The following is a 20,320-nucleotide window of genomic DNA, read 5'->3' as shown; positions in this document are numbered from 1 at the left end:
TCTGATTCTTGATTTTGACTCAAGGTCATGATCTCAAGGTTTGTGAGTTCGAGTTGACAGTGCAGAGCCTGCTTGGGATTCTGTCTCTGCCCCTCCCCAGCTCTCTCTCTCTCTCTCTCCCTCAAAATAAATAAATAAACATTAAAAAAAATGACTGAGGGCTGACTGAACAGCTTCTGCACAACAAAAGGTAGACAGACCACAGAGAATGGCAAAATAGTGGAGACTCAGTATTAAAGGGAACCTCCCCCTCCCTCCCCCTGCCAATGCTGTACAGTGCAGGGGGTGCAGGGGAGAGGAATTGTACTGAGGGACCATGAACAGATTTGTCTGGCCTGAGGCACAGAAAAAAAGGCATGGTTTACAAGAACTACTTGAATATAAAGGATCCAGCTCTACAAGCCTACCAGACAACTGGGGAGCTGCTGGAACTCTCTCTAGCTGGCCAGGGCTGGCACGTACCACAGTTTATGTTCCCCCTCCACCTTAATAGTACAGACAGGAGCAGGATCTGAGCACCCTAGTCAGACTACCACCTTAGTGAGCCCCGAGCCCCTGGACCGCATCAGTCCCAGCTGTCCCACCAAAGCAGCCCCAGAACTGTACACGCTGGGGCACCCCTGGTCAGCGTTCACTACAGCTCCAGCCATCTCACCATGTGACACAGGCACAAAGCACCCTGGAACACTCTAGGCTGACACCACTTCAGCTCCAGATAGCTTGCTAGGGCACCCCTAGTGCAGCTCGCACTGGGACCTCCTGGCTCACGTGTGTTTCAGCTCTAGCCACTTTGCTAGGGCACCCTGTGTATGGAGCCTCTCGAGAACCTCTGGCCTGTGCCCACTTTAGCTCCAGCTGTCTTGCCAGGGCACCCCCTGAGTGGAATACCTGGGAACCCTGGCCCATTCCCCACCTCAGCTCCAGCCATCCCCCAACTGGGTGCCCCTGGAGTGGAGCATCTTGGCCTGTACCAGCCTTGGCTCTAGCCACCCAGTCAGGGTGCTTCCTGCATGGAGTGCCCTGGGACACCGTAGCTTGCACACATTTCAGCTTCAGCTATCTTGCCAGGGTGCCCTCTGCACAGAGAGGCCCAGGACCATCCTGGCCCACACCCACTTCAGCTCTAAACATCCCACCAGGGCAGACCCAGAATGGAGTGCTCCAAGGCCCCCAGCCTCTGCCAATCAACAAAAATTACCAGTCACATACAGTCTACACAGAAGATGATGATACCCGGAGCATTTCCTCAAGTTTGGAAGTAGCTGTTTCACCAAATTCGTAGAATAAAAACAGAAAGGCAAAATGAGGAGGCAGAGGAAGATGTTCCAAACTAAAGAGTAGGACAAAACCTCAGAAAAAGAACCAAATGAAATGGAGATAAGCAATATGCCTGATAAAGAGTTTAAAGTAATGATCATAAAGATGCTCATGAAACTGGAGAGAAGGGTAAGAAGCCAGTGAGAACTTCAACAAAAAGACAAAATATAAAAAGAGCCAATCAGAGTTGAGGAATACAATAACTGAAAAGGAAAATACACTAGAGGGAATCAACAGATTAGTGGATACAGAAGAATGGATTAGTGATCTAGAAGAAGGGTAATGGGAACTACCTAAGCTGAACAGCAAAAAGAAAAAAGAATTAAAAAAAAAATAAGACTAAGGGTTCTTTTGTATCACATCAAGCAAGTAAACATTAACATTATAGGGATCCTAGAAGAGAAAGAAAGGGGCAGAAAACTTATTTGAAGAAGTAACAGAAACTTTCCTAGCCTGGGGACAGAAATAGACATCCAGGTCTAGGAAGCAAAGAGTTCCAAACAAGATGAACCCAAGGAGGTCATACCAAGATACATCGTAATTAAAATGTCAAGTGTCAAAATCTTAAAAGCAGCAAGAAGCAAATAGTTACATACAAGAGAAACCCCATAAGGCTATCAGCTGATTTTTCAGCAGAAACTGCAGAACAAAAAGGAATGGTAACATATATTCAAAGTGCTGAAAGGAAAAAAACCTACATCCAAGAATACTCTACCCAGCAACGTTATCATTCAGAATTGAAGGAGAGTTTGTCCCAGACATCCAAAACTTAAAGGAGTTCATCACCACTAAACAGGCCTTAGAAGAGATGTTACAGGGACTTCCTTAAGTGAAAAGAAAAGGCCATAAGTAGAAGAAAACAATGAATATAAAGATGTAAAATATGACAACATAAATATATAATGGGGGGGAGGGGAGTGAAAAAAGTTCTTTCAGAATGTGTTTGATCTTAGGTGACTATCAGCTTAATATACACCGTTTCATACTTAGGATGTTATATCTGAACCTCATGGTAACCATAAACAAATATGTATAATAGATACACAAAAAATAAAGAGCAAGAAAGCCAAGCATACACTAGAGAAAGTCATCAATTGCAAGACAAGACAGCAAGAGAAGAAAAAAGGAACAGAAGCACCACAAAAACAATCAGAAAACAATGAACAAAATGGTAATAAGTACAGACCTATCAATGATTAAATGTAAACAGTCTAAATGCTCCAATCAAACAACTTAGAATGACCGAATGGATAAAAAAACAAGACCCATCTGTATGCTGCCTACCACAGACTCACTTCAGACCCAAAGACACACACAGACTGAAAATGAAGGGCTTAGAAAACATATTCCATGCAGATGAAAGCGGGGGTGAGAGGTGGGGAAGCCAGGGTAGCAGTACTTACATCAAACAAAATAGACTTTAAAACAAAGACTTTATTTATTTATTACTTTAAAAAATTTTTTTAAATGTTTACTTATTTTTTGAGAGAGAGAGAGAGGAGAGAGAGAGAGACAGAGCACAAGGTGGGGAGGGGCAGAGAGAGAGGGAGACACAGAATCCGAAGCAGGCTCCAAGCTCTGAGCCATCAGCACAGAGCGTGACGTGGGGCTCGAGCCCACCAACTGTGAGATCATGACCTGAGCTGAAGTTGGTCACTCAACCAACTGAGCCACCCAGGTGCCCCTAAAACAAAGACTTTAACAAGAGACACAGAAGGGCATTACATAAAGATAAAGAAAGCAGTCCAATAAGAGGACAGAACAACTGTAAACATCTTTTCATGCAACCGCTGTATCATCCAAATACATAAAGCAAATGTTAAGAGACATAAATGGAAAAACTGACAGTAATACAGTAATAGTTGAGAACTTTAACATCACACTTACATCAATGCATGAATGGAATATCCAGGCAGAAACATCAGTAAGGAAACTGGATTTTTTTAAAGGAAACTTCATCTTTGAATGACACATTAGCCCAGATGGACTTAAAAGATATATACAGGACATTACATCCCAAAACAACTGAATACACATTCTTTTCAAGTACACATGGAACATTCTCCAGGACAGATCATATGCTGGCCACAAAACAAGTCTCAATAAATTTTAAAACACTGAAATCATATCATGCATCTTTTCTGACTACAATGGTATGAAACAAGATATCCATCACAAGAAAGCAACTGGAAAAAACACAAACAAACACATGGAGGCTAAACATGCTACCAGGCAAACCAACAGGTCAGTTAAGAAATCAAAGAGGAAATTAAAAATACATGGAGACAAATGAAAGTGGAGAAACAATCATCCAAAATTTTTTGCATACAGCAAAAGCAGTTCTAAGGGGAACACTTACAGCAACACAGGCCTACATCAAGGAATCAGAAAAATCTCAAACAATTTAGTTTTACATCTAAATTAGGAACCAGAGAAAGAACAAACAAAGCTCAAGGTTAGAAGGAAGAAAATAATAAAGATCAGGCAGAAATTATAAATGAAATAGACTCTAAAAACAAGTAGAAAGATCAATGAAATCAAGAATTGGTTCTTCGAAAAGGTAACAAAATTGACAAAACTTTAGCCAGATTCATTATGAAAAAGAGACAGGACCCAAATAAATAGAACCAGAAATAAAAATGAAACAACTGACACCACAGAAATACAAAGGATTGTAAGAGACTACCACGAAAAGTTATATGTCAACAAACTAGACAACCTAGAAGAAATGGATGAATTCCTAGAAACATAGAATCTTCTGAAATTGAATCAGGAAGAAATAGGATATCTCTGAACAGACCAGCTACTAGTAACAAAATTGAATCAGTAATCAAAAAACTCCCAATAAACAAAAGTCCAGGACCAGAAGGAATTACAGGTGAATTCTACCAAACATTTAAAGAAGAGTTAATATTGGGGCGCCTGGGTGGCTCAGCCGGTTGAGCTTCCAACTTCGGCTCAGGTCATGATCTCACCCTCTGTGAGCTCGAGCCCTGTGTCAGGCTCTGTGCTGACAGCTCAGAGCCTGGAGCCTGCTTCGGATTCTGCGTCTCCCTCTCTCTCTAACCCTCCCCCGCTCATGCCCTGTCTCTGTCTCAAAAATAAAATAAAACATTAAAAAAAAAATTAAAAAAAAAATAAAGAAGAGTTAATACCTATTCTCTTCAAACCACCCCCCAAAAAAGAGAAAGGCTTCCAAATTCATTCTATGCGGCCAGCATTTCTGATACCAAATCCATCCAAAGACACTACAAAAAAAACTACAATACCCTTGATGAACATAGATGCAAAAATCCTCAACAAAATATTAGCAAACTGAATTCAATAGCACTTTAAAAGGATCATTCAGCATGATCCAAGTGAGTTTTACTCCAGGGATGCAAGGATGGTTCAATATTGACACATCACACATTAATGTGACACATCACATTAACAAAACAAAGGATAAAAATCATATAATCACCTCAATAGATATAGAAAAATCATTTGACAAAATTCAACACTGGATCATAAAAACTCTCAACAAAGTAGATTCAGAAGGAACATATCTCAACATAAAAAGGGACGTATATGAAAAACCCACAGCTAACGTCATACTCAATGATGAAAAACAGTTTTTCCTCTAACATCAGGAAAAAAGAATGTCCACTCTTACCACTTTTTATTCAACACAGTACTGTAAGTCCTAGTTGCAACAATCAAGAAATAAAAGGCATCCAAATTCATAAGAAAGAAGTAAAACTGAAACTAATTGTAGAAAGAGAAATTTGGAAAACAATCCCATTTACAACTGCACCAAAAATAATAAAATACCTAGGAAGTAAAAGACTTGTACACTGAAAACTATAAAGTATTGATCAAAGACACTGCAGCTAACAAATTAATGGAAAGACAGACCACGTTCATGGATTGCAAGAATTTATATTATGAAAATGACCATACTATCCAAAGCAATCTACAGATTGAATACAATCCCCATCAAAATACCAACAGCCTTTTTCACAGAACTAGAAAAAATAATACTAAAATTTGTATGGAACCACAAAAGACTCTAGAGAACCAAAGAATATTGAGAAAGAAGAACAAAACTGGAGGTATCACTAACCTGGAGTTAAAGATATACTACAATGCTATAGTAATCAAAGTAGTATGGATCAGTGGAACAGAATAGAAAGCCCGGAAATAAATCCACACCTATACAACAATCTATAACAAAGGAGGCAAGAATATACAATGGGAAAAAAAGTCCTTTCAATAAAAGGTGCTGGGAAAACTGCACAGCTACATGCAAAGAATGAAATTGGACCACTTTCTCACACTATATATAAAAATAAACTCAAAATGGATTAAGAACTAAATGTGAGACCTGAAACCATAAAATTCCTAGAAGAAAACACAGGTGGTAATCTGTGTAATCCACAGGTGGTGGATATTAATCTTAGAAATATTTTTCTGGATATGACTTCTCTGTTGAGGGAAACCAAAGCAAAAAGAAACTATTGGGACATCAAAATAAAAAGCTTTTGCACAGCGAAAAAAACCATTAATAAAATAAAAAGACAACCTACTGAATGGTAGAAGCTACTTGCAAATGATGTATCCAATAAGAGGTTAGTATCCAAAATATATAAAGAACTTATACAACTCAACATCAAAAAGGCAGTCTGATTAAAAATGGGCAGAGGACCTGAATAGACATTTTTCTAAAGACGACATACAGATGGATAGCAGACACATGAAAAGATGCTTAACATCACCAATCAGGTAAATGCAAATCAAAATCACAATGACATATCACCTCACACCAGTCAGAATGGATAAAATAAGAATTAACAAGTGTTGGCAAGGGTGTGGAGGTAAAGGGAACCCTTGTGCACTGTGGGCAGGAATGTAAACTGGTACAACTGTGGAAAACGGTACGGAGGTTCCTCAAAAAATTAAAAACAGAACTATAGAACTACCATAGGATCCAGTAATTCAACTACTGGGTATTTACCCAAAGGAAAAAAAAAAACACAATAATTTCAAAGCTACATGTACCCCTATGTTTACTACAGCATTACTTATAATAGCCAAGATATGGAAGCAACCTAAATGTTGGGCGTGTGTGCACACATGCACAGAGAATATTACACGGCCAAAAAAAAAAAAAAAAAAGGATGATACCTTGCCATCTGCAACAACATGGATGAATACAGAAGTTATTATGCCAAGGCAGACAGAAAGATATCATATGATTTCACTTATATGTGGAATCTAAAAATAAACACAAAACAGAAACACTCAAATACACAGAAATGATGGTTGGCAGAGGGGAAGGTGGTGGGGGATTCATTTATCTCTATATGAATAAAATATAGTAAAAAGGAGAACAATCATGGGAATCAAGACAGTATTATTCCTTTATAATTATCTTTCAATACTGAATAATGTTGCTCTTACTGTTATATTTTTTAAATCTACATTCATATTCATTCATGTAAAATAAACTGTATAAAATGAATGTGGACAAAACCCAGAGAACAAATGTATATCCATGTGTATCTACTTTCAATATCCTCGGACAGATGTACAGAAATGGAGACAAATAATTAGCTGCTAAATCTCATCCTCTTTATCATTGTAAAGTCTGTTGTCATATCTTACGTTAAAGCCTCCTTTGACTTTGACTTGATGGGTCTTACTATAGAAAAATGTTGAAGGACGAAACACGAAATGCAGAAACACTCATGCAGTTTAAAACCTCTATGTCACAGTTTTTATTTGGGTAACAGGACTTTAACAAAGACAGACTAATTAGCTTCATGAAGACAATAACTTACTATCTTGTTCCTCATTCTATCTCTATGACCGTTCAGCAATTAGCAAAGTGCCTAGCAGAAACTGGGCTTCCTATATTAAGAGAATGAAAATACATGAATGCATAAATGAAGACAAAGCACTAAAACCTAATGACTGTCCTCCAAGACTATTAATAAGTTCAATAGTTTTCCTTAGCTATGTATGGTTCACTGTTCTAGAGTTCTACATGTCAACTCATTCTTATTATTTCCATTTTACAGTTGAGGAAACCAAGACATGAAGTAACGCTCAAGGCCACACTGTGAACCGTACGGCAAGGATTCAAATTCAGAAAGTCTGAGTCTAGAGCCTAGGCTTTAACCCACCATGATACAGATTTCTAGAAATGCCACTTAAAAAACACACACTGTAAGTCTACTTCTTAAAAATGACACAAAGGACAACAGCTAGAAGACTTGAAGGATTTTTCAAAGTAGTTGGAGAAAAGGAAGTTGAAAAGATTGAAATTAGGCATGCAAGTTTTGTAAAAATGTAGGACAACAGACTTTTAAAGCATCCAATCGATGTAGAATACCTTCAACTATAGAAGTTATTCTAACAACTTATCTCAAGAGAATTAAAGTCAGGAAATAAATGGAATTTGAAAATTTCATTCACACAAGACTAAACATTAGGTCTTTGTTTTTGTTTTTTTAAGTTTATTTTTGAGAGTGAGCGAGTTGAGGAGGGGCAGAGAAAAAGGGAAAGAGAGAGAATTCCAAGCAGGCTCTGCACTGTCAGTGCGTGGAGCCCAATGCGGGGCTTGAGCTCATGAACCATGAGATCACGACCTGAGCCGAAATCAGAGTCAGATGCTTAACTGACTGAGCCACCAAGGCACCTCAAAATCTTTGATGGTATCTTACTGTAAAAATGAATACGATGAAACTTCCTGTTATCATCAATTCACAGTCACATTTTCTTGTTGAGAAATTCTAAGAGTACATGTTTTTTAACGTTTATTTATTTTTACTTTTGAGACAGAGAGAGACAGAGCATGAACGGGGGAGGGGCAGAGAGAGAGGGAGACACAGAATTGGAAGCAGGCTCCAGGCTCTGAGCCATTAGCCCAGAGCCCGACGCGGGGCTTGAACTCATGGACCACGAGATCATGACCTGAGCTGAAGTCGGACGCTTAACCGACTGAGCCACCGAGGCGCCCCAAGAGTACAGGTTTTTTAATGTGCTGGTATCTTACCTTTTCTTTTTGCTGATGATCATGTCCATGGTTTGGAGCAGTCGCCGTTCCAGGGCGAGGATATCTGCATCAGTCACATTTCTATAATAAGCACAAACTGTTAGCAATGTTTTGGGACCCCATCCTTGGGCATAAGGATGCCCAAGGCCGCTGACAAACACATAAACCTCAATTGTTACCCAGTAATTGAAGGACCTCTTTCTAGAGAATATTAACATGATTATAATAAACAGGAGTCCTTTTGTTGCCATGTTTTATAGCTAATATTTTTTGCAGTCTCAGGGTAGTGGAAGGTAAGTGGCTCTCTTATATAGTCTTTCTTAGCTCTGATCCAATGACATTTTTTAAAAATATTTTTAATGTTTATTTTTGAGAGAGAGAGACATTCATGAGCGAGGGAGGGGCAGAGAGAGAGAGGGAGACAGAGAATCTGAAGCAGGCTCCAGGCTCCGAGCTGTCAGCACAGAGCCTGACATGGGGCTTGAACTTGGGAACGGCGAGATCATGACCTGAGCTGATGTCAGAAGCCCAACCGACAGAGCCACCCAGAAGCCCCTGATCCAGTGACATTTATGAGGTATCCGTAAGCATGCCTGCAGCTTGGCAAAGCTTTGTGCAAGGGCAGTCTTGTAGCCAATGAGGTTTATCCGAGGCACAATTAGTGCTACTTTTGGGAGGAAGCGATTGACTGAAGTTGGGATTAGCTCGCACTGCTGTCCACAAGAAATGTGCCTTTAAGAGGAGGTAGAGGGTCTGAGTGAAACAACCATTTTAAAAATAAGTGAATGTAGGACAAATAAGGACAAACAATATAAGTGATAAGACTTATTCAGGAAGACTCCTAGGATAATGCCCATAAGGGCAGAGGGAAAGAATAAAAAGTCCGTGTCACAGATCTAATACTTAAGTATTAATGATGGCAGCATGATATCACGTACGTATGCATGAAGTCATAGGAAGAAAGAAAAGACACGAAGTTCTCTTTACCTGAGGAAGTAGGACATGTACGTGTATGGGCAGTTGACAGCACCAAATCCAGAAAGAAGAGCCATGAGAGTCACACCGATCACACCTACCCGGCTGATGAGCTGTTCTATGGACAAAATCCCTAAAAACATCAAAGCACCTTAATGTCAGCTAATAAAGATCAAATGTACTATGAGAGGAAACATCACGAAAAACATCAACTGTTACATACAGCTTATGTAAGCCAAATTTTAATTATCATTATGTATATCTTCCATAATAAATGTATAAAAGTCTGTTGATTTTTGTCATATCTCACATGTTTCTAGAATCATCTACTGGGTGATGGTAATAGTAATAATTATAAGTAACACTCACTGATTGCTTACTCAAGGTAGTGTGAACACTAACAGAGCAACACACTTTCAGTAAAAGCTTTGGTAAAAAAAAAAATATATGTATCAGCAAAGTAAGTCTGCTGGAGATTTACTTTGCAAAGTAGCACTTTGCACTATAGTTACTGTCAATATATATATATGTGTATATATATACATATATATATATGTATATATATACATACACATAAGGCATCTAACAAATGAGCTGACTATACGTGAATGAGTACTTCAATGAATGAAAACTCCCAATCCTGGATCAATCTGACACTCGGTCTTCCCTGTGCCCGTGCCTGAGATGCTAAAACTGCTAAAACGCGTCCCGACGTTGGTGCCATTACAGATTTAGGTCTCCAGTCTTAACATGGCTTACACTACGACTGAGGAATCCTTTTCTTTCTTTCTTTTTTTTTTTTTTAATTTTTTTTAATGTTTATTTATTTTTGAGACAGAGAGAGACAGAGCATAAACGGGGGAGGGTCAGAGAGAGGGAGACACAGAATCTGAAACAGGCTCCAGGCTCTGACCGTCAGCACAGAGCCCGACACGGGGCTCGAACTCACGGACTGCGAGATCATGACCTGAGCCGAAGTCGGCCGCTTAACCAACTGAGCCACCCAGGCGCCCCCTGAGGAATCCTTTTCTTGCCCTTGGTCAACCATCTCTCCCCACCCCCCTTAGCAGATAATGTTTAATCCATTTTTTCAATCCTTGTTCTCCTTAGCCAATGCCCTCATTACTGAAGTTATTGGTTATACCACCTTCACTCTACTATATTCACATCTGCAATCATCCTCCCACCTTGTCCCCCTCAAACAAGACAGTGTCCAAAGCTAAGACTTCTCTATGTGCTTTGATCTTATTCCCTTTCTACCTCCTCCAGAATCCTGTTCCATCACCTGTCATCTCTCTCATCTTCAATCTTTCCTTCTTTGCTGGCTCTTTCCCTACGGTTTCAAGTCTCTTTCCTAAGGAAGGCTAAGGCCTTGAGTTTACCTCTAGTTACCAATCCTCTATTTTTCCTTTAATGGCCACGCTTTTTGAAAGGAGTTTACACTTCCTATTACCTCTTCTTCACTTCCACTTATTCCTCAACTGGCTGCAATTCAGCTTTCATTCCATTCTCCTACCCTAAAGGAAACTGCTTTCACTAATAATTGTAATGGCAATAAAAAATTGGCAACATTCATCAGGCACCTGTTATGCACCAGGCACCGTGGAAGCATTCTACTTGTATTAATTCATTTGCTCCTCATTACAGCTCTATGAGGCAAACAGTATCGAAAACCTCATTTTACAGATAAGGAAATGGAAGCACTGAGGAGGTAAATTTTGTCAAGGCCACACAGCTAGCAAGAGGCAGAGTCAGGCTTCAAACCCAAGCAGTGTAGCTCCACAGCCTATGCTCTTAACCATTACTATAATATGATCATGAATTTTCTTCTGGTTGCAAAACCCAATGACATTTCCAATCCTGCCTTTATTTGATCTTTTATGACACTGAATCATTGCTACTTAAAATTATTTTCCTTTCTTGGCTTTCATACCATTTCCCTCAGTTATCCCTTTTACTTCTCTCGTATTTTCTTGGTCTTTCTCTGTTCATAATGGGCCAAAATAATCTTTCATTTCAGTCTATACATTTTTCCATGGGTGGTACTGCGCTTTTCCCCAGATTCATCTAACGACATTCATTTAGCCGATGGTGCCTGATTTTTTTAGATTTCTGGAGTTATCTCCCTGAGGACTCCTAAATCCATTCTTTGTCCTAAATTGCTGACCTCGTGTATCCAATTGCCTACTGAACATCACTTTGGATGTGCACAGGCGCTTCAAATTCAACATACCTCAAGTTCAACTTATCTTCCCCTTTCTGCATTACCTATCCTAGAAAATGACATCATCAAGTATCTGGTCACCATGACAGAAAAATCTACACCACTAGTTTCCATTCTGTCTCTTACTCTCTAATGACTACACCAGGCTTTTTTACCTCAGGGCTTTACACAATGTCTCTGGCACCTTCTTGCTGGGTCTACCTTTGTCTTGTCCTTTAAATCTCAGTTTAAATAATTTCTCAGAAAAGCTGACTCTAACCGCTTACATGTAATTTGACATCTTTATTTGCATTGTTGTCTACCATAGCAACCTGTTTGCTCTTTGATAATGATCACGATCAGCAATCATTGTTTATATATTTATTGTTTAGTCCTTCCTGCCAGAGGGTAAGTTGCTGGAGGGCAGAAACCTAGTTAGTTTGTTCATGGTTGAATCTCCAGCACTAACAATAAACTAGGTGCTCAGAAAATATTTGTGGAATGTTAAATGAATGACTAAATCCTCATCCAAATTCTGTTGATTCTACTTCCCACATAATTCTTTACATCCTCTATTTTTTTAATGTTTATTGATTTTCGAGAGACTGAGAGAAAGAGAGAGGGACAGAGACAGAGATGGTGTGAGCTGAGGAGGGGCAGAAGGAGGGGCAGAAAGAGAGGGAGACAGAATCCAAAGCAGGCTCCAGGCTCTGAGCTGTCAGCACAGAGCCTGATGCGGGCCTCGAACCCATGAACTGTAAGATCATGATCTGAGCCGAAGTCAGATGCTTAACTAACTGAGCCACCCAGGCACCCCTACATCCCCTTTATAGGAAGGAATCCTGCCTTACTGATCTTTGTTTTTCTTACTGCCTGTCACATGGAAGGTGTTCAGTAGATGTTTATTGACTATGGGTACATAATTATCATCTAGTATCATAAAAAAGTCCAAGGGATTAATATAGGTTACTAAATGTAAAAAAACTAGAAAAATGTCCCCTCTACTTTTATTCCCTTTAAGGTAGTGCCCCTTTATTAAATATCTTTTTCTGGTTTAAATTACTGTTTAGATACTACCGACTTCATCCTAGCATTTCTATGAAGTAAAGGTCAATCATTATTTGTTTTCTAGCTACTAGATGGAAAGTCTGATGAAGTGACATGCACAAGGCCATCTAACTGTTGCCATTTGCTCACACAGACTCCTTTTAGCTTCATGTACTTTCTTAGCCTCTCTTACCCTTTCTCACTGTTGAATGCCTTTCACCTTTCCTAGGTACAGGCACTGCATGAAGGAGTATTTTCACGGACATCTTTTCATGATAGGCAAGGCCTGGGTCTTGCAGTCTTCTGTGGTCTCCACAACAATGAACCATACTGGTTGTTGGGGCAGTCCTGGACAAGCTCTACGATGGCAGAGTAAGCCTGGCTGCTTCCCATCCATTGCCTAAACTTTGCTTCCTATTTACTTCTCTTAGTCAAATGAATTAGACACCTGAATATTCAGACATAAAACCAAAATGCTTATTTCCTGGAGGAAATACTAAGGAAAGACTAAAAGTGAAACTCTCTCTCTAGCGCTTCCCCCCAGTAGCTTCTTTAGGATATCCCTATAGGATTTAGAAATAAGGACAGATGAAGATCCAAAAGATGTGGTGGTCTTTATATTCCCTCAGGCCTGGTCTGGCTGTACAGGTCGTGTGAACTGACTGCTCACAAGGAGAAAGCTGGAGACAGGCATCAGAGTCTCTCTGGGCTGTATGTGACCTGTGCTATCACTGTAAGCATTGGGGTCCTTTTAGAATTCTTGTCCCTCTTGGGTTTATTTGAAACCGTTTATATGAGATCTCTATTATCAGGGCCTCTCTACTCCAAAATCTTTCCCTACACGGACATGTACATGTTAATCATATTAGCAAATCCTAAATTCCTATCCAGAATGTCATATTCTTAAACTCATCTACTACCTTGGGGAGACAGAAATTGCTTTTTTCATTCAGTAATGCAATAAACACGCATTAAACACTTTATGTGCTAGGTTTCATACTAGACACCAGGGATGCAAGGACCAGTAAGATGGAGTCTTTGTATATTGATGGAGTCAAGTATATTGAGGTGGGAGCAATTCATACCTTGTAATGATGGCCAGAAATATCTTAAGAGGAATGAACTGACAGGAATTCAATACTGAAAGAAAAGGCATTTTCCACAAGGAATGTTGAGGCTGACAGAACAGCTCTAAAAACTTCAAGTAATTTGGTAGGACTGGAGACAGGCACAGAGAAAGACAGCAATAGTCAGGCCATAGAAGGTCCTGTATGCCATGCTGAGAATCTGAATGCTTTTGGTAGCCCATCCTGCTTTCCTATAAATAGTATAAACTCCCTAATACTCTGTAATAAATCACTTTCTGCTTTAAACTAGTTAGATTCTGTTTTCTGCTAGAAGAACCCTGATACAATAGGAGAGTGAAATGAATAGATGTGTATTTTTTTAAAACCTCTGGTATCAAAGTGCCAGTATATTTATTATAGGTGGGCTTGCTAATCTATTTTAGATAGATTCATATATATATATTTCTGAAGTACTAGGACTTTTAGCTGAGAGACTATTGTTCATGGTTTTTAGCACAGAAATTACGGCTATATAATCTGCTCTCATATTTAAAGAGTTTTTTTTTTACGTTTTTATTTATTTAAGTAAGCCCTACACCCAACTTGGGGCTCAAGCTCATGACCCCAAGATCAAGAGTCACATACTCTATCCACTGAGCCAGCCAAATGCCCCTGCTCTTGTATTTGAAATGAACTTTCTTTGTGTAAGAAGAGACACTGATTCCTAGAAAGCTTTTCTTTACCTACCAATTTTGAATGTTTATGTCACCGCTCTTTCCCAAAATGCATATATTCCTTAAAGACAATATTTATCATCATCTGAGCAGTGGTCATTTATCTTTTGGGGCTTAGACCCCTTTGGGAATCTAATAAAAGCTTATGGGTACTTCGCCTTCAAACACACACATAAATGTTTCCCTGTACTTCTGCATACAATATCAGGAGTTTTCAAAAAAAATTTTTCTAATGTTTTATTTATTTTTGAGATAGAGAGAGACAGAGCATGAGCAGGGGTGGGGCAGAAAGAGAGTGAGACACAGAATACGAAGCAGGCTCCAGGCTCTGAGCTGTCAGCACAGAACCTGACGCAGGGCTCAAACTCACAAACCACAAAATCATGATCTGAGCCGAAGTCGGACGCTTAACCTACTGAACCACCCAGTCGCCCCATGGAGTTTTAAGTTGGAAGACAAATTTTCCTACCCCTTACTCTCTTGAAGTTCATTCACCAACCTAAGGTGAAAAACTCCTGCTCTAAAATCATAGAGGTAGTTTCTTTCCAAAGCCAGCACTGAGACTTCCTAGGACGAAGGGAAGGTCAGTTCAAAGCAGATCGTTTTTAGAGAAATAACTTGCTATATTTCCCATAATCAGAACTTTTAAAAAAAATTTTTTTTAATGTTTATTTATTTTTGAGACAGAGAGAGACAGAGCATGAGCGGGGGAGGGTCAGAGAGAGAGGGAGACACAGAATCTGAAGCAAGCTCCAGGCTCTGAGCTGTCAGCACAGAGCCCGACGCGGGGCTCGAACTCACGGACCGTGAGATCATGACCTGAGCTGAAGTCGGACACTTAACCGACTGAACCACCCAGGCGCCCCAGAACTTTTAAAAAAGTTATTGTTTTTCAAAATTAGAAAATGGTAAACAATTATTTCCCTCTCCCTGTCACATATTCGCTCACCATGTTTCGGGCTGAGAATGGGAAATGGGTCTCCTAGTTTCCAGAAGAAGTACATGAAGGTCAACCACAGGAGACAGGAGAAGAGCAGTCGCTGCCTATGCACTAAGGAGGAGGAGAAAGACTAAGGTTAAATGGATCCACATTAGAGAGCTTGCTCTACTTCCAGCTATGGAATCATACTAACTACTATTTGACTGGCTTGTCCACTTGGCAAAGAAATGATGGAATAATACCATTTTTAGAGAAAGCGTATTTATCGTCGCAAGAGGAATTTGGCTGAATTAAGATGTGGGTTAGGGGAGACAGAACAGTAGAAACAGAAAGATAGTTGTGGCCACACAGGTGGCTTAATTATTCATTCAACATTGATTTTATGCCTACTTTTTAAAGATGCTGGTGTGGGGCACCCCCAAACAACAGTAGTTACTGAGAGTAATACAGAAATGAAACTCTCCACAGCCTCAGTCCCCACGAATCCTTGTCTCAATCGACGTGCTGACATGAGCAGGTAAAATACTCACGTTTACAGATACTCACATAGTCGGATGTTGCTCACAATAAAATAGCCAATGTAAAAAGGCACCATGAACACCAGGATCAGAAGGATTACGCACAGGTTCATTTTCCAGTGAAAATAACGGGAACTGAAATGAGTATAAAAGAATATGGCTAAGAGGGGAAGGAGGCAGCAACTTCCACTCTCTTTAGTCTTCCGAAAGATCTCTTGCTCTTTGAACTCAATACCAGATATATCCCATCCAATCAGTCAAGTAGGCTGTTATGGTCTGCTTGTTTATAGAGGTTAAAGAATAGATTATACAGTTCTGAAAGGTATATATGACCATCCTAACTTCCTAAGAATTTTACCTATTCAAATGAGAATGTTAATGCTCTAGTTACATTCGTAGGCAGTGTATAATAACCTATTAACATATACTAGCACTGGTAGAATGGCTATTGTTTCTCTTACCACTGGGAGGCTCATAAGAATTAAGAGAAAATAAATATTAATGGTAATATGTGCTATAAAGACATAAATATTTCTTATGTATCTTCAATATAAATAAACATTTGATTTTCATGACTACTTTAATGCTTATAAACTGTATTTTATTAACTGACTAAAATATTTTTAGGACTTTTCTAATGCTATGCCTTGTATTCCCATGACTTACACATTCCATAATCAGAAGCCTGTATCTCCCACTCCCCTTCACCCATTTTGCCCAATCCTCTACTGTGGACATTTTTTAAATGACAAATTTATTGAGATATAATTCACCCCTTTAAGATATAACTCACCCATTAATAATCCAATGGTTTTAGGATACTCACAGAGTTGGCAGCCATCACAACACACTTTAGAACATTTCATCACTCCATAATGAAACTCTATTCCCATTAGCTCTCCTTTCCTCTCAACTGCCCCAGCCTTAGGAAACCACCAATCTACTTTAAGTCGCTATGGATTTACCTATTGTGGAAATTTCATATAAATGGAATCATACAGTATATGGTCTTGTGTCTGGTTTCTTTCACTTTGCATGCTATGCCATCTATCAATACTTCATTTCTGTTTATGGCTAAATAACATTCATTCAACTGTATGGATATGCCACATTTTGTTTTCTCATTCATTAGTTGTGGGACATTTGGATTGTTTTACTTGTAAGCTATTTTTTTCTAAAATTTTTAACATTTATTTATTTCTGAGAGACACTGAGAGACAGAGCACAAGTGGGGGAGGGGCAGAGAGAGAGAGACACAGAATCCAAAGCAGGCTCTAGGCTCTGTGCTCACAGCACAGCTCTGTGAGCACAGAGCCCGATGTGGGGCTCAAACCCACGAACGGTGAGATCATGACCTGAGCCAAAGTCAGTCGTTTAACCGATTGAGCCTCCCAGGCACCCCATTATTATAAACAGTGATGCTATGATCATTTGTGTACAAACTTTTGTGTGGACACGTTTCATTTCTTTTTATATTTATACTGAGGAGTGGAATTGCTGGGTCATATGATTACTATTTAATTTTTTGAGGACTGCCACTATTTTCCAGAGTGGCTGCACCATTTTACATTCTCCCCAGGAAGAATGCTAGGGTTCTCCACAAATTCTCCACAGCCTCGCCCACACTTGTTACTGTCTTTTTGATTATAGCCACACTGATGGGTGTTAAGTGGTAGCTCATTATGGTTTTGACTGGCATTTCCTCTCAAATGGCTAATGACATTGAGTGTCGTTTCACGTGCTTATTGGGCATCTGTATCTTATTTGGAGAAATGCCTATTCAGATCCTTTGTTCTTTATCAATGTGTCTTTTTATTATTAAACTATTAACAGTTCTTTTTTTTTTTTTTTTAGCGTTTTATTTATTTTTGAGACAGAGAGAGACAGAGCATGAACAGGGGAGGGGCAGAGAGAGAGGGAGACACAGAATCTGAAGCAGGCTCCAGGCTCTGAGCTATCAGCCCAGAGCCCGACACGGGGCTCGAACTCACGGACCGCGAGATCGTGACCTGAGCTGAAGTCGGACACCCAACCGACTGAGCCACCCAGGCGCCCCAACAGTTCTTTATATATACTAGATTGAAGTCTCTTTCAAGTGATTTATAAAAATTTTTTCCTCATTCTTGGGTTGTCTGTTTACTTTCTTGATAGTGTCGTTTGTATTTATTGATTTTTGAACTTACACTTGGGCCTTGTTTCAAAAAGTTTAGTGGTTAAGTGGTTTATGAGGATATATAAAATACAGAATGATGAAATAAACTGTAAGTAGGAAAAGAAAGGAAAAACATGGGAAAAGATAGGTAAAAAAGCAGGCTAGGCCTGATGACAGTTTTGAAAATGCAAACCATAGGATTCTGGAAACTTACATGAGTGGATCATAAATTTAGCTTTAAGCTTTCTAATGGTCGACATCAAATAGAAAATTTGATCAGTTAAACAAGTGACAGTGCTACGGGAAAAAACAATTGCTTCAAGGAAGCATAACTATTACTGAAATTATTACCAAGACTGTAATGAAATTTCTCCAAAGATTTCCTAAAGAAGACAATGTGAGGGCAATTAACAATGTCTTCAACAACATCCTTTCAAGAGAAAGGTCAAAATCAGTTTCACTGGGCTGTTCCTTACCATTTCTCCTTAGTACAGGGGGCGGGTATCATAAAATAAAGAGCTATTCATTAAAAGCTACACTACAAAATGCCAATATCATTTAGTCTATATATACAGACAGCTTTTTACTGCTCTGGATTAACCCACTGTTACAGCATCTAGAGAAACAAAGACGCTGCACATTCTCTGGGCAATTGTACTTAGTATTTCAGCTCAACTTCTAAAAGCATCAGGAGACAGTTTGAAATGACAAGGATGACACATATTGCCAATTAAAAGTGAACCGCATGTTTTAACTGTTATATGAGCCAAGAGTAAAATGACATTCTCTTAGAAAAATTGAGGATCCTAACAAGATTATATATTTGAATAGGAGACAATACCACTTCTGCTTAGAGGGGAGTCAAAAAATACTCTTGGTTAGGGCCAAGATTTTCCTTTGAAAACTTCTGAACGCAGTCAACACACCAATATAATACATAATCAAGGCCCATATTTCTGTGACATAGTAGAGCCAAATGTTAGCATGAAAGAAATAGGGGTAAGTGAACATGTCTTAGTTTACACAAACCCAACCCCCCCAAAAGCACCCAAAGAACAACCAGATTTTAGCAATGCAACTTCCTATATTCTTTAAGATAAACTATTTAAGAACTATACGTCAAAGTAACTGAGTTAAAGGTCTTCCTGTATGGATTAATTATAAATGAGTGAAAAGTGGGGACATCATCTACCAAAAACAATTTTGGTTTTAGAAAATATCTGAGGCACAGTCTTTTCTTTTGGCACTTAGATCAGTAGTCAGCAAACTATGGCCTGCCAGACACCTGCTTTTATAAGTAAGATTTTATTGGAACACAGCCATACTACACAGCCATGAACACAGCCATGAATTTGTTTATTCATCGCCTATGGGTGCTCTCATTCCACAGCAGCAGAGCTGAGGAGTTGTGATGGAGACCACATAAGCTGTGGAGCCTAAAATATTATCTGGTCCATTATAGAACAACTTACCGGCCTCTAGTTAGATAGCAGTGAAAGTTCCAGCTTGTGATAATAAAATTTAGTAATTTTTAAGTTAAAGAACACTGGTCTATTCTTGATAGTCACAGGATCTGTATCTTGCTCATCCAAAAAAGGTTTGAAGAACTAGTTTAATAGAAGAGGCAGAACATACTCTTGTTTTATCATACGATAAGCTTTTAATTTACCTATCAAGAGACATTAATTATCAACTCTGATTCTCAAAGGAATCTGAGAATACAGTCTAAGTCTCAAGTGCCAGGAGTCTGAAACAAGTTATACAGCTTAGCTCAGCACCGATTCCTGACTACAGAGTCAAATGCCACCTTATTCTTGAAAGATTTTTCCATGCAGTGATAAAAACTACACAGGTCAACACAGAATAGCTGATCTACTCTACACACAACGGCCTAAAAAACCCCAAGCTTCCTGTTTAACAAGAAATACTTTGGACTATAACAAACAACATGTCTGTTATTTGGAGAGGAATAGGAGTTGCTTTTTAAAAACGCTTTAAAGAAGACTTTAAATTCAATCAGACTTGACCAGGCCTGTGAAATCAACAAAGGTAGTGAGAGCTGGAGTTCAGACTTCAGAGAAGCCCATACAGAACTAACTGAGGAATTCTGATCTTTTCAGGTAGAGATTTTTTTTTCATTAGCACAGTAATGTGAAAGGCCATTACCAGGATTCAAAGAGCAGCCTCAGAACAATAAAAGTTCTAGGAGTGTAGCCTGGGACCTAGGCTCTCTCTCACAGCCTCATTCTCAATGAGCTCAGAGCTAATGGTCAGATTTCTTTTTCCCTATTTCTCATGGTCTGTGTCAAACCAGCTACCAGGTGGCTG

The 20,320-nt window shown here is 39.2% G+C and overlaps 1 protein-coding gene and 1 non-coding gene across 3 annotated transcripts in view; one reads left to right on the top strand and one right to left on the bottom strand.

Moving 5' to 3' along the window:
- The window catches only part of LOC102964283 (Golgi pH regulator), a 59,234-nt gene that overhangs the window by 29,041 nt on the left and 9,873 nt on the right, over positions 1 to 20,320 (bottom strand). The window contains exons 4-7 of one of the 2 annotated variants that reach the window (XM_007092565.3): positions 15,869 to 15,975; positions 15,332 to 15,433; positions 9,344 to 9,464; positions 8,357 to 8,437 (exon numbers count right to left, since the gene is read on the bottom strand). In XM_007092565.3, the coding sequence (XP_007092627.1) occupies positions 8,357 to 8,437; positions 9,344 to 9,464; positions 15,332 to 15,433; positions 15,869 to 15,975 (411 nt within the window). The remainder of the gene's footprint in view (positions 1 to 8,356; positions 8,438 to 9,343; positions 9,465 to 15,331; positions 15,434 to 15,868; positions 15,976 to 20,320) is intronic. The other variant, XM_042993955.1, reaches the window with a different exon arrangement.
- On the top strand, positions 8,964 to 9,098 carry LOC122241603. Its single transcript, XR_006221844.1, has one exon. It is a non-coding gene; the product is annotated as a U4 spliceosomal RNA (small nuclear RNA).

Source organism: Panthera tigris, chromosome C1 (genome assembly GCF_018350195.1).
Source record: "Panthera tigris isolate Pti1 chromosome C1, P.tigris_Pti1_mat1.1, whole genome shotgun sequence".
Lineage (NCBI taxonomy): Eukaryota > Metazoa > Chordata > Mammalia > Carnivora > Felidae > Panthera > Panthera tigris.
The sequence above is the reverse complement of the archived record's forward strand: the minus strand, read 5'-3'. Positions and strand labels throughout refer to the sequence as shown.